Genomic DNA, 14,484 nt, shown 5'->3' with positions numbered 1-14,484 from the left:
ATCTTTTGTAATTGTTGATTATTTCAAGGATCCAATTTTTTTTCTTTTTTTTTTTCTTTTTGGTTTTGAAGGATTCCGCGGGGTTAAGGAGACCCCAACCAACAAACCAAAAGGAAAAACTAAATAACTATAAGTCTATCATATATTTTTTCTTTTTACGATAGAAAATTACGAACTTAATTCATTATATTGGCCTAATGCACGCAATCAATTCACAGACAACCCAAGAAGCACTACACCAAATTTAGGTTTTTCTAACAATGACTTTCTTAACTAGTTTTGTTTTGCTAACTCAAATGATCCATTATGATTTTAGTACCCTTATAAAGAGTTAGCAAATTAAGAAATAGTTACCATAATTAGGAATTAATTCATAAAAACTAAATAACTATTCATGGTGTTGTATTATTAGTTATTCATTTCTAACGTACTTTATACTAAATCACTGTTACAATTATTTCTACCCAAAATTTGATGTATGCTAAAATGAACCCCATGTTTAAAACTTTTTTATCATTTTTCTTAGTAACACATCTAGGCATAGGTAACACAATAATTTATTTTTGAATTTAGAAAATGCAAAATAGAGTTTTAATATTTAATAAATCTTTTGTTTGGAACCAATTTAAGTTCTAGAACCTGAGAAACTTACATCCTGAAACCAAAATGAAATGGGAACCGCAACCTAAACTATTTCAGTATTTCCTCGAATCTTCCGAAACCACACCTGCAGAACTCCATTATCTTTCTTCCATTCCTTTCCACACTTGCAAATCCTCAAAGGCGTTTAATTTTGGTCTCCCAAATTCTCAAAGGCGTTTAATTTTGGTCTCCATTATCAGGTGAAGGAATTAGAGGATTGGATCTCAGCCTTCCCTAATTTTGGTAGAAAATTATCAATTACAGGTTGGTTTTCTTCCTCATTTTGTTGCTTTAAGATGGTGGTAGCAATTTAGGTTTCTAATATCGAGTCTCTCAGATTTCTTTCTATGTGAATCTGGTGATCTCTAGATTATTGTAACATTGAGTTTAGAAATTAGATTTACATTGACTAACCTAAATGCATGATATTTCCCAAAATGTGTTTGCTTTCAATAATCGATTGATTGAAAATTCATATATTAACCGAGCCGGTGTTGGGAGGTAATGTAATTTCGAGGTGAATTTGATCTGGTTCTAGTGTTACCTAAGTTGAACTTCCACCTCAAATATATTTTTGCTGAATTTTGATACCATGTTTTTGTTCGTACTTATGAAGTGTTAGCCTAACTTATATGCAATTTGGCATTCTTGAGAATGATAATGTTATGTTTTCCTGATCCGGGTTTGAGCATTGAATCCCGAATAATTAATAAAGTTTCAATCTTTTCTATAAAAAGAGGATTGAATCATAAGTGAGTGCTTTTTTCTGGAATTTTGTTGTTTCTCCTTCCTTGTTCTATACATTTTTGTTTGATTTTCTGGTTGACACATGACCTCCCTTTAAAAACAGAAGAGCTCTTTCCATTACTTGACATCAAAATGATTGAACACCACTGTTCAGATTGATTATGAGAACTTTTTAGTTGACACTGAACTAAAATATCCATATTAACTTAATCAAAATAATTGAACCAGCGGCAGTTTAATTTCCTTACATATAAGCTTAATTTTCATTATCGCTTAATCAACTACAGTACTAGTATTAGCATACTGCACTCCGCTGTTTCTTTTTGTTTTTTTTTGCCCCCAGTTTTGATTTTTGTTTAAGTTGGGCAAAAATTTATTCTTTCATCATAGTTGTTAAGTGGTGGTCGACCACGCTTAAACCTGTATGCTTGAGCTTTATCTCTAGTATCTTTATTTATTTATAGCGTGTCAGCTACCGTATTGTCAATATTTGGAACCATAAGATGGATCTTTATTTGTTCCTAAAGGCACTTGAGAAGGTGGTCATACGAGTACCATCATCAGTGTTCTGTATTAAGGGTTCTCGAGAAAGATATGCACATATAATTCAATACAGCACCACCAAATGGGTATAATTGAGATCCTTTAATTTAGAACTTACCTCTCGTATTACTTGTCACAATGCCACCAATTTGCAAATCTTGTTTCTTGATCCCTTAAAATCTCCTGGAACCCAAAGCTAGCTTTGATCAGATGTCAGTGGAATTGATTGTTCACCCATTGCTAAGACATTGTTGTTCAGCAAAGTTCCTGAGAGGGTAATGTAAAAATTATGAATGTGTATATATATCGTTTCTTCATCACATGCATTCATATTTCTAATGCACTTTGTTAACCTGTGATGCCGTAGCTTCTTAAAAAAGTTATAGTAACTTTTTTTATCAGGTTTCTATGTTTTCTCCACACATACATGTATATAGTTGGGAATGGTCGAAAATGGCTAAGGCCTCTAAGACACACCATTTGAATTGTTAAAGACTGTATAAGAGATTTCTATTTTCTCAATGGTTATTGATTTGTAACTGGTTTAGTTTTGAAGCTGCAAAGGCATATAAAGATTACTGATTAGGTTGGTTGTACCCCTGAAGAGGTGAGGCTTCTTTTGAATGAGCATCTAATAGTTCATCTACTGACCAAACTTAAAATTTTTTAAGAGAATGTAGTTCACATTTGGATGAACATTCGTTAATGTATCTGCCATTCTCTAATTAGTTCTATTCACTTATTGCAAAACCATATATGGCATCCCCTGTCTCAATTTTAAGTGTCAACTTATAATTTCGAGTAGTGTGATCTGTAACCGTAAGCATAATCCTCTTGACTTGTTTAAATTAGATTCCCTGTCATCCATGTAATATGCGATCCTCATGGTTTTAGATAGTGCTATAATTAGTTTTATTCACGTATTGCAAAAATGTTGCCGCTTCACACTTATAATAGCATTCTCTCTTTTTGAAATGCTGCCGCTTCACACTTAAAAGTGGGGATGCTGGATACATATGATACATCATGTTAGTTTGGTTAAGCTTAACAGTGGGGCTAGTTTGATGGTAACCTTTCTTGAGGTTAGTATATATAGTGGGGATACCGGATACAAATGAATTTGAAGTTCTATAAGTCCAAAGATTACTGATGTTTAGTAGTCAAAAGTACTTGGTACATATATTGTCAATTTGTCATGCTACTAGGTGTTTCTTGTTTAGTCCATCTTGATACCAAGTTCAGCAATAAATGAAAATCGCCATCGTATTATGTCACTATGAAGCATGTGCCAATGGAGCTGCACTGATTTTTTTAACTGGACCCTTTGATCCGATTGAGTGTATTAGTGTTAGTTTGTCCTAGTGGTTGTTTTTAGAGACAGTTTTGTTTTAAATCACGGATTGCTATCATTATTTCAAGGAAGAGTAGTTAATTATCAATTTTACTATCTTTCGGCCTCCTGGTGTTGTTGAATTAGATGGCTGACATGGCATAATCCTCTTGATTTGTTTGAATTAGATGCCCTGTCAGCCATGTAATGTGCATTCCTCATGCTATACCGTGGGATCATGGTTCTAGATAGTGCTCTAAGTAGCTCTATTCACGTATTGCAAAAATGTTGCCGCTTTACACTTATAAATGCTGTCGGTTCACATTTATATTATCTCAACGAACTTGTAATATCTCCACCCTAACTACTAAGTTTGAACCCTGCATATTATCATGATTTCGTTTTATACCCATTGTTGGCTGGTCCATGCTGCCTGTAGTCTTCGTACATAACGAGGTCCAAGTTTGAACTGCGAATATCTAAAGATTTGCACTTGAAAAATTCGTCCATCTTAACTGAACTCTAATGGAACTTCCTTTTATGTCTTCGTGAAGGAACTGGTGAGTCCATTAGGAGCATGAAATTTTGTTGCGCACTAACTAAAGTACAGAACACTACCTAAGAAACAGATAGATTGGGCTATGGATGTATGGTCATGGAGTGGCAGTAGCAATTCTGACATTCTACTTTACATTCCTACTATATCATAATATCAATGCTACCATCCCTTGTTTTGAGTTCACAATTGTTAATATTTTTGTTTAAGTTATTGGTTGTCAGTTGTTCTTTTTGTTGCTCTCGCATGATTTTCGATTGTTAATCCTTTTGTTTTAGTTATTGTTTGTCAATTTTGATGTGTTGGTTAAAATTTTTGTCAGTTCTAACAGATTTGCAGCATTCTAGTTAAATTTCAGTTTTGAACAACTGACGGAAATATCGGTTAACCGTAATCGAGCATAACTAAACCAAAGCGAATAAGTTGATGGTTAACACTGGTTTCAAATCACAAAAAATGAGTAACTCTGGTTTCGGTTTCGGCAAGTGCATCTCTGTCTGATAGCGTCCTTAAGACACAAGTTTGTATTGTTACCGTATGAAATATCCGAAGTTTATAACAAAATGGGATTCATTTCTCAGAAATTGATTAGTGACTCCAGTTCTTATGATTTTGTGCACTTACTTTTATTTCCTCAATCTCGTTTTACAAATGGATTCCCAAATAGAAATTAGATTGACCTTATATTATCCGAAACCTACTATTTGTTCTATATAAGTGCATCTCAATCTGATAACGTCCTTTCGACACAAGTTTGAGTTATTACTCGACGAAATATCCGAAGTTTATAACGAAATCGGATTCGTGTCTCAGAAACTGACTAGTGACTCGAAATCTTCCGATTTTGTACGGTTACTTCCATTTTTTCGAATCCCGTTTTACTAATGGATTCCCGAATAGACAAATGCATCTCAATCTGATAGCGTCCTTAAGACACAAGTTTGTATTGTTACCGAACGAAATATCCAAAGTTTATACAAAAATAGGATTCGAGTCTCAGTCACTGATAAGTGACTCCAGATCTTCCGATTTTATTCACTTACTTCCATTTCCTCAATCTTGTTTTACAAATGGATTCCCGGATAGAAATTAGATTGACCTTATATTATCTGAAACCAACTATTTGGTCTAGACAAGTCAATCTCAATCTGATAATGTCCTTTCACTTGTTTTGTTATCTAACGGAATATCCGAAGTTTATAATAAGATCAGATTCGAGTCTCAGAAACTGATTAACGACTCGAATATGCATATCAGGTTTGCATAGCATAAAAGGCTAATTCACGAACAAATGATTTAGGTACGCATACCGGGTATCTGAAATATTGTTATCTGAAACCTATTATTTGGATTAAAAATTGATTATAGTGACTAGATATTTACCGATTTTGTGTGCAGTGTGGACCAAAATATGCCTTGACTGATTTCTGATTAACAAAATTTGATTCTTGTCTCAGAAATCGATTCATGATTCGAAATTACTGATTTTGTTTACTAACCTCTGTTTCCTCAATCCCGTTTTTATTATAGACTCCCTATGAGATATTAGATTGACCTTGTTATCCAAAAGCTAATATTTAGTCTAGACATGGGAAACTCAATTTGACATGTGTTTGTATGCCTTGAACCATATTTGAAGCTAGGAATGACACATTAGCTCCACCTTTGCGAATTTCTATGATATATCTTGCTAAAAAGGCGGCCTAGTTGATCCGTAATTTACTTATCAATTTATATATGTGCAACTTATGTCGAAATCTTGTTTGTTGTAAGTTCGATTATGGAAACTTATCTTTAATATTCACCAGGATAATCCTCAGTTCGATTTTAAAAGTCTGGTATATATTATTTTCTAGAGCAATATTTATTTCGTTGTAAGTCAAAAATACATCTTCAGACGAATGCGTTAATTTCTAATATTGGAACCTTGCTAGTTACGTCGGAGTCGTAAACCTACTAATGTTTGGCATATTATATGGGTACATTGTTCTTACGAAGTTTTCTACTTATAGTAGTCCACTTACCTCCAGGTTTCGATCTCGAAGCCAGGTTCATGCCTCAAAGTTGGCGAATAGGGGTCTGTTTAAGGTTTGGGGGGATATTCCAAAGGAATCTTTGCTTCCACTAACTCAGAATCTTCATCAGAATCATAAACCTACCAATATTTTTCATATTATCCTCAATGTCATCTCATATTATGTCTACACCTGAGTACTAAACCTACCAATGTTTGTCAGATATTTTTGACATGGTTATAATGATATAATCTTGACATGGTAGCACGTTTTTCTCTAAAACATCCAAACGACGATTAATTTGAACCTAAGATTTTCGTGACATGTTCCTTATATAAAAATATACAATCCTACCAAAAATGAGAGTATCTCGAAATACAAAACTTTGGATTTTGGTCTTATGAAGGTTCAAAAGAAACACACTTCTGTTCAAAAGAACACACTTGTGTGTCACCTTTTTCTCTAAAACATCTAAACAACGATTAATTTGAAGCTAATATTTCCGTGACATGTTCCTTATATAAAAATATACAATCCTACCAAAAATGAAAGTATTTCGAAATACGGAACTTTGGATTTTGGTCTTATGAAGGTTCAAAAGAAACACATTTCTGTTCAAAAGAACACAGTTGTGTTTCACCTTTTCTCTAAAACATCTAAACAACAATTAAATTGAAGCTAAGATTTCCGTGGCATGTTCCTTATATAAAAATATATAATCCTACCAAAAATGAAAGTATTTCGAAATACCGAAATTTGGATTTTGGTCTTATGAAGGTTCAAAAGAAACACACTTCTGTTCAAAAGAAACACACCTGTATCAATCCGTATGAGAATCCATAACCAATTTTCCACTGTTCAAAAATCTCCACAATCCGTATGAGGAATCTAGGATCCATATGCACTGCCCAAAATTTTATACAAAAACCAAAATTTCTCATTTTCTCACTTTCCTCTTTCTCTTCTTTCCTTTCTCTTTCTCGGTTGTTTTCCTCTCTAACTCTGCCTCAACCAAAACCCTCTCTCGTAACAAAATTTCCAAATCAAGGCCTAACACAAATCCTTAAATCCTTAATCCGTGAATCATAAACCTTGAATCCTTAATCCGTGAATCAAAAACCTATCTGAAATCGAAAAAAAAAAGCCTCCAATTGAAACATTCATAACCCCAATAATTTGATATTTTCCCTGAAATAAAAAAAAAACCCTTGTTCTGTGATAATGATTGTTCTTCGATCTACTAGATAAGGTATAATCCCGAGCTTAATTTGTTGTTTTTTGTTTTTGATGATATTGTTTGATTTTGATCTAAAATGGTTTATTCTTGACTCTTTCTTAGGAAAAAGAAGAATTAATGAACAAGAACAAGTCTTGTCATGAACCCCTAACGCTGTCTATCTTCTTTGTTGTAATAGATGATCAATTTTTGTTTTTATTTTTTTCTTTTACTCGATCTGAAACTTGGGTTTTTCAATTTGGGGATTTTCTGACTCTGTTAGTGAAGATGATATATATAATTTATTTTCAACGGGTTTTTGTTTATAAATATGGTTGGTTGTTTTGAACAAAGGAAGGGTTTGTTGTTATTGGGTTGGTTTATTTGTGTTCCAATTTTTTCTGGTTTAGACATGAGTTTTCAGTATTGCAGTCATTAAGGTTTTTAGACTGTTCAGTTTAAGTTTGTTGTTTATTGTTCAACTGATTTATTGTTGTTATTATGTTGCATATGAATATAAGTGAAAACCCTAACAATGAAGTTTGACAGGGTAGAAATGGTGCTCGACAAGGTGGTTTATTTTGGTATTAGGAATGTTTTTTGATGATAGATTCATTAAATTAATGCGAGAATTACACAAGTAGTATGCTTACAAAGTCTGTATGATTTGTATAAAGTGATATGTTCTTCTATGACCGAAGTCTGTTTTAATTCGTTTCTTCTATGACCTGTTGAGTATGCGTGGAAGCATATAAGTGAGTTTGTGTTGCAATGTTGGTGTGTATTCTTATACTTCTTAATATTTTGTTTAAGAAACTTGACATTTGTGTAATGAATGTTATCTCTGCTGATCTAGTTTTATGTAAATGACTAACAGGTTAGTAAACTGTTCCCTATCTACAATTCCACCAAGGAAAAAAAAGAAAGACTAAGGAAAGCAGCAGGTAATATCACAATCAACAAAGTGAAACATCATTGATTTCCTAGACTTGATAATGTTTTGTCTATTTTAATGATTTGGTTTCGTTTTATATAGAAGAATGGAGAAGACTTTACTACATTATTTTGTTTGTGTTTGGATGGGAAACCATTTAACAAAGGTCGGTATATCTACCATTTTTAGTGCATTCGATAAAATTGAACGTATTTCTTTTTTTGATTGATGAACAATTGACTCATTTAATAGGAAAATAGTAAATTCTACCGAACCTATTGTTCTACAGTGGAAAGTCTTCGAGCAAGTTGATGAAGAGCTAATGAAAAGAGATGTAAGAGCAGCATGAAGTCTCGTGAAGTAGTTAGTGGAAAACCCGGTGCTCTTTGTTGCTTTCGCACAGCAAGGCAAGTAACTATTTTAGTGCATTCTATTAATTCTTGGAACCATAGATGATTGTTCTTGAGTTGGTTTATTATTATCCCTTCTTTAGTACGAATGATGGAGGATGGATCAATTTTGTTGTTGTTATTCTTATGTAAGTCATCCATAGTGTGTTATTATACATGTTTTGCCGAGGAAATACATGGGTGATTGGAGGAATCCTATAATAGATCCTACTGTTTGAGTTTTTCCTTTAATTGTTGTGTTTGTTGATGATGGATTGTGTCCATCGAATTCTGATTTCCAATGGGGACTTGTTTGATTTTTACCATTGGAGAGTAAGATGTAGCATTTGGAATGGTTGTCTTATTTGTGTTTAATTGCATTGCAGATACTCCCAAAGCTCCACACTTTGAATGAATTGCAGCGGAATGACTTGATCCTTTAGCAATTCTTTTACTTATGGATGGGACTTTGAGTTCATTTGGAAGGTAACTTCAACTTGCTATTTTTAGATCAAAGATCCCATTGGTAGAATACAATTCACAAAACACGCCATGTAATATGCATCATATCAATTGGACCCTTCTCTGGAAGCAGACACCAATATATTTCATTAGCACTATATTATTTTGTCGCAAATCTTTCTTTCAACGATTGGGAGTGACAAATTGTCTCTATTTAAATGGCAAGACAAATAAATTCATGTTGCAAAATTTGATACTTGTTTGTTTTGTCAATTAAATTTTAATTTGTACATTTGATGTCATACTTTGCAGATTGATTCTCGAAAGCTTACATCCAAGGTCAGATTTCAATAACCTTTTTGAGTGGGTTACCCTGTACCAGTCGAGTTTTCTTTGGTGTTTATGCATTGATGTTTGCTGCCGAAGCTAGGGAAATAGTTATGATCAGGGTCAATTCTTATTAAAAGTAGGCTCTTTGTTGTATTTTTCCAAGTGTTTCAGCTTTCTAATTTGAAAGATTGCAATGTAAAATGATACTTTTGGGCTCATATATACTGGATATGTACGAATTTGTAGTTGTACCAATATTCTTGTTATAAATTTGCACTTGAGAAGAATTTGATTCTGGCATGATATGAACTGCAGTGTATTTTCAGGTCACTGGAACATTAAATTTTCAGGTAACCGAAACCTGATATTTCAGGCCGGAATCACCTGAAATTTTGTTTTTTTTTTTAATTCAAATATAACAATTTCCTAATGGAAAAAATCCGTTAGCCTATTTTGAAAAAATAAGACACATGTCATCTCTTTATTAGCCCCTTGAACTGTTATACAAGGAGTTAGCAAAGATTATAACACAATCTCCACATTACAAATTAAATATAAAGTGTAAAATGCCTATAGTTATGATAAATATTGTAATGAAAATGAAGTGTTAGCGTATTTAATTTCCCTAATGGAGTAAAGAGTTAAACAAACTCCTAACACATTATATAACTGCATTCCAGTAACTATTTTTCTTAGTTGGGGAAATTAGCTTGTATTTTTTAGTAACACTTTTATTCCATAAGGAAAACCTAGATATTGTGTAGTGAAGTTTTCAAACTCCTCGTCAAGTTGAACAAAACAATTAATTAAATTTTCGGGATAATTCTCGGGATTTCGGCGGTGAGTCTAAGGATGCCCTTTTGCAAAAGCCTGTCGATGCACAAAGAACCCGCAGCCATGAATTACGCACTGGAATAATTAGGTGGAACGTCGATATTTTGACTTACAATATTTGAAGCAGTCGAAAGGAAACAACATCATCCCACCACGATACATACTAAACCTAAACAAGTGGGCATATATATTAGCCCAAACTCCAAAGAGACTTCGCCAACTCGAATAATTGTCCTATTCATAAAAATTATAACTTAACTTTATACTAACGAAGCTTGGATAAGTCTATATATCATATCATTTGCATCGACTAACAATCATCTCTCTTACCTCTGCTTTGTTCGTAACTTAGCTTGCTATCATGAAGAATACTAAGGTCAATCTTATTCATTTCTTATCAGCATTGTCTATCTCATCTCTACTCTTAACAGTTTCGGCATTAACGGATTCAACTGATGGTACAACTTTCAAATCTCATGTTTCCTAGTGATTTCATGTTACTTTTTTCTTTTCTTTCTGGTTCCTTTTAATCGTGGATGGCATCTCTTTGAAATGTGTTTCATGTTTTATATTGTTTGAATGATTATTTATCAGTGGAGGCAATAAATTTGTTAAAAACAACTTTTCCGCTACTTGGATTACTATCAACCGGTGATCCATGTCTTCCTAGTCCATATCTATGGGTTAAGTGTAGCTTCCATTTTACACCTCGAGTAACAGCACTGTAAGTTTTTTCAATTGCTCTCCTTCTGAATTACTTCGTTCATGAAGTCATGAATCTAATTCATCTGGTTAACGCTTACAGAAATCTTCATGACTCTTTATTGATTACGGACCGTACGCTACCTCTTCCAGATTTTAGTGCCATGGATGCACTTGAAATCATGTGAGCAATTAACTTTAGTATAATTATTGTAATGCATTAGAAGAAGAATACATGAATTAATTCTTTAGTCTAATTATTTCTTCTTCTTTTTTCATGGTGAGCAGAGACTTAAGCGATAACGTTTTGCAACAAGAATTTCCTGATTTTCTTGCCAATTTCCCTAAACTAAAAGTGTTGTAAGTTTTTCATTTTCATAATCAATAATGAATTAAACAAATCTTTTGTTATCCATTTTAGTTTTAAAAATATTTGTGTTAATTGGTTTTCTACTTACTTGTAGGAATTTGGCGAATAACTTTCTTTTTGGAACGGTGCCTACATCATTAAGGGACAAGTCAAAAGCAAACACGTTAAAGTTAACGTAAGTGAGACATATTCATAGCATTGATAATTGATGTTGCGAAGATTTTAATTTTATTCCGTTATAATTAAATCATAAATTTGGTTAAAAAGACCAAAATCAACAATTCTGGGTGAAATGGACAGTTAGATTTTGATACTGTTTAAATGGATAAAAATGTAAAAATAGGCCGGATGTAACCAGTTTCATCTTGCCCATTTTCAAATATTTTTTCTTATTTTTAATTTACACAGGATGTATCCAGTTTCATCCTTGCTATTTTTTAAATTTAAGTTAGGATGAATCCAGTTTCATCTTGCTATTTTTTTTTTGGCCATTTCACCCAAACTATTTTTTACTCGTCCATTTGAAGCGTGATTTAAAAATATTTGGATAAATGACCCATTCTCCGTAATTAAATTTGCTAAAAGAAAATTTCCTTGTAGGTTGACGGGAATCGGAATGACAAAGTTGTGTTTCTCCGACGGAGACTCATGCGGAACTAAAACAGGAACGGGTACAGGTACAGGTACAGGAACAGGAACACCAGGAACCGGATCAGGATCTTCCCCCGGAATAAACACCGGTTCTTCTCCAAAGCCAACAGAAAGTCGTAACAAAACGTTACCAATTGCACTTGGGGTTGGGATCCCGGTTTTTGTGATTTTCTGGGCTATTGTTGATGTTCTAGCTATTGATCATCAAAAGAGGAAGGCGGCAATGGCAGCAGCAGCCGCCCAAGGTGATTTTAACACAAACAACTTTAATCTGCATCCTATAAGACTAAGTTGTTTTTAGTCCTAAATGGTAGCTCAAATTAAGTTTAATATTTATGATTTATGTGTGTAGGGCAAACAAATGAGATCTCTGGGCTGGCAATGCCCGTGGACGTCGACACCGAGCAACAGATGCACCCGACTGTTAAGGCTACTTGAATTGGAGCTTAAATTGGAGCCAATTACTTTTGTTTTGAATCTTTTGTAATTGTTGATTACTTTTGTTTTGAATCTTTTGTAATCTTTTGTTTTGAATCTTGAAAAAGAATTTTTTTTTTTTTTGAAGCATTCCGCGGGGTTAAGGAGATCCCAACCAACAAACCAAAAGGAAAAAAAAAAACAAATAAAAACCTAACTACGAAAATACACTTTCAAGCTCTTGTCCTCATCAATGATGGTCTGTAACTCCTCGCTAAAAGCCCCCAAATCTATCTCAATAAAATTCTCCTTAGGATGCATATCAGCTAGAGCATCAGCTGCTCTATTAGTCTCCTTGTAAATATGACTCACTCTAAGTCTTCTGAATTGTCTTCTCAATCTTTCAATGCGCCTCCACAAGTGCATAATGCTCCACGCAGGTTTAGGATCTTTGTTGTTAAACAGATTAAAGACAACCATTGTATTTGTGGCAATATGAACAAGGGTCATCTGCTTCTTAATAGCCAACTCTAAGCCCAACTCAGCACCCATTGACTCAATAGTAAAAACAGTTTCAGGACCAGAACCACCAATGGATGCAGCAACAGGGTCTCCACTAGCATTCCTAATAATAGCTCCAAAGCCCCCTGAAACATCCCTTCTTGAACCATCTATATTGATCATGACTTCATCTTCGAAGGGGTATTCCCAAGTACAAGCAATGAATTTTTTCTTGAGCAGCTGGCAAGAAACATTCCACCTAACTAAGAATCTCTTCAGAACTTCGGTATCAACATCTGATAGGCCATGAGCCTCCAGTTTAAGTCTGACATCAGCAACAATACTAAAACTTACAGCATCCATAGAACTAGAGTGAGGAGAGTGCAACCTTTTATTCATTTCTTTCCAAATGTGGTAGATGAAACTATTTAAAGCTAGTTTCTTTATAGTGTTTACTTCTCCTTTACCACCAAAGTTGTCACTGCACCACTTCAATTCATTCTCCTAAGAAGGAGAACAATTCCTGCAATAGCCTAGCTTAAGAACAATTCTCTGCCAAATAGTGGAAGAGAAACTACAAATGCAAAAGAGGTGGTCCTCATCCTCAATGGTCTCCCTACAAAGTAAGTACTGAGCATCTTCTATACTACCCCATTGGAGCAGTTTTTTCCTTGTTTTAAGCCTTTTGTGCATAGCCAGCCAACCAATAAAAGAATGCCTTGGGATGAGCCCCTTGAACGAAACCAGTCTATGCCAACTTATATTAGGCCCTTAGGAACCAAAGCCAAGTAACTTTCCTTCATTGGGAACTCACCATAGGTACTTGCAGTCCAAATTGTCTTGTCAGCTTCATTAGGATCAACTTGCACTTCCTGAACAGAATGCATCAACTCCCCAATAACTGCATCATCATTTGGAGGAACCCATTGATCTCCTCTAATGAAATCAGAGACAGAATGGAGACCCTGGTTCACCAGGCTATCAATATCTTCAATGCTTAGCCATTCACAAAGCCTTCCAATAGGATGCCAGAAATCTAATAAGAGGCTAGTATCCTTACCATTACCCAAGATAGTGCTAATAAATTTTTTTGCTCTGCATTCCAAGATTCTTCTCCAACTCCAAGAGTAGTCTTCAGGGACATCCATGCTCCAAAAGTCCTTAGATTCACTTCAACCCAGTTGGTCCAAATAGTATCCTTGCCAGACACAAGGTCCCATATATGCCTTAGGTTAGCAGCAATATTGGTAAATTCCAAGTTCTTAACTCCCAACCCTCCTTCCTCATAAGAGGTACAGATTTGAAGCCAGCTGATGGGATTATACTTTTTCCCCATCTCAATGCCATCCTAGAGAAACCTTTTAAAAATAGTATTAAGTTCTTTGAAAAGTCTCTTGGGCATAACAAAACAAGAGAACCATAAATACACCATACCACAAAGAACAGCCTTAATAAGAAGTAATCTACCAGGATAATCCAAGAATCTAGCTTTCCAAGACTTAATCCTCTTAATAATCTTATCACTCAAAGTTAAACAATCATCATAAGATAATTTAGTAGAGATGAGAGGAACTCCCAAATACCTCACTGGCAGAACTCCCTCTACACAACCAACACATTGTAAAATTAATCTCAAATCCTCCTCCTGAATTCCAGAGTGATATAAAGAAGACTTTTGCACATTCACATCAATCCCAGAACAGCTCTTGAAGTCAGATAGAATATTCTTTATAGCTTGAGTATCCTTCAAGGTGCCTTTGAAGAAAATAAGTACATCATCAGCAAAACACAAATGTGTAAGCTTAGTGGACTTACATTAAGGATGAAACTCAAAGTTACTCAGCT

At 34.3% G+C, this 14,484-nt stretch overlaps 1 protein-coding gene across 1 annotated transcript; it reads left to right on the top strand.

The window, feature by feature from the left end:
* The first annotated feature begins 10,314 nt into the window (after window positions 1–10,314).
* Window positions 10,315–12,197, top strand: LOC113309611 (LRR receptor-like serine/threonine-protein kinase IOS1). Its single transcript, XM_026558065.1, has 7 exons — window positions 10,315–10,456; window positions 10,593–10,722; window positions 10,804–10,884; window positions 10,989–11,060; window positions 11,165–11,245; window positions 11,671–11,966; window positions 12,074–12,197. The coding sequence occupies exons 1-7, from the start codon at window positions 10,360–10,362 to the stop codon at window positions 12,157–12,159; spliced, it is 843 nt and encodes a 280-aa protein (XP_026413850.1). The 5' UTR covers window positions 10,315–10,359; the 3' UTR covers window positions 12,160–12,197.
* Window positions 12,198–14,484: the final 2,287 nt, after the last annotated feature.

The sequence above is a fragment of the Papaver somniferum genome, chromosome 9 (genome assembly GCF_003573695.1).
Source record: "Papaver somniferum cultivar HN1 chromosome 9, ASM357369v1, whole genome shotgun sequence".
Classification (NCBI taxonomy): domain Eukaryota; kingdom Viridiplantae; phylum Streptophyta; class Magnoliopsida; order Ranunculales; family Papaveraceae; genus Papaver; species Papaver somniferum.
Note: the sequence above shows the minus strand (reverse complement) of the source record. Positions and strands in the feature narration are given on the sequence as shown.

What these genes read in the sequence shown, in the direction of transcription:
- LOC113309611 (XM_026558065.1), top strand. Translation starts at nt 10,360, where the DNA reads ATGAAGAATACTAAGGTCAATCTTATTCATTTCTTATCAGCATTGTCT. An exon ending in ACACCTCGAGTAACAGCACT is followed by an intron (nt 10,723 to 10,803) that starts GTAAGTTTTTTC and finishes TAACGCTTACAG; the next exon opens with AAATCTTCATGACTCTTTAT. An exon ending in GCAAACACGTTAAAGTTAAC is followed by an intron (nt 11,246 to 11,670) that starts GTAAGTGAGACA and finishes ATTTCCTTGTAG; the next exon opens with GTTGACGGGAATCGGAATGA.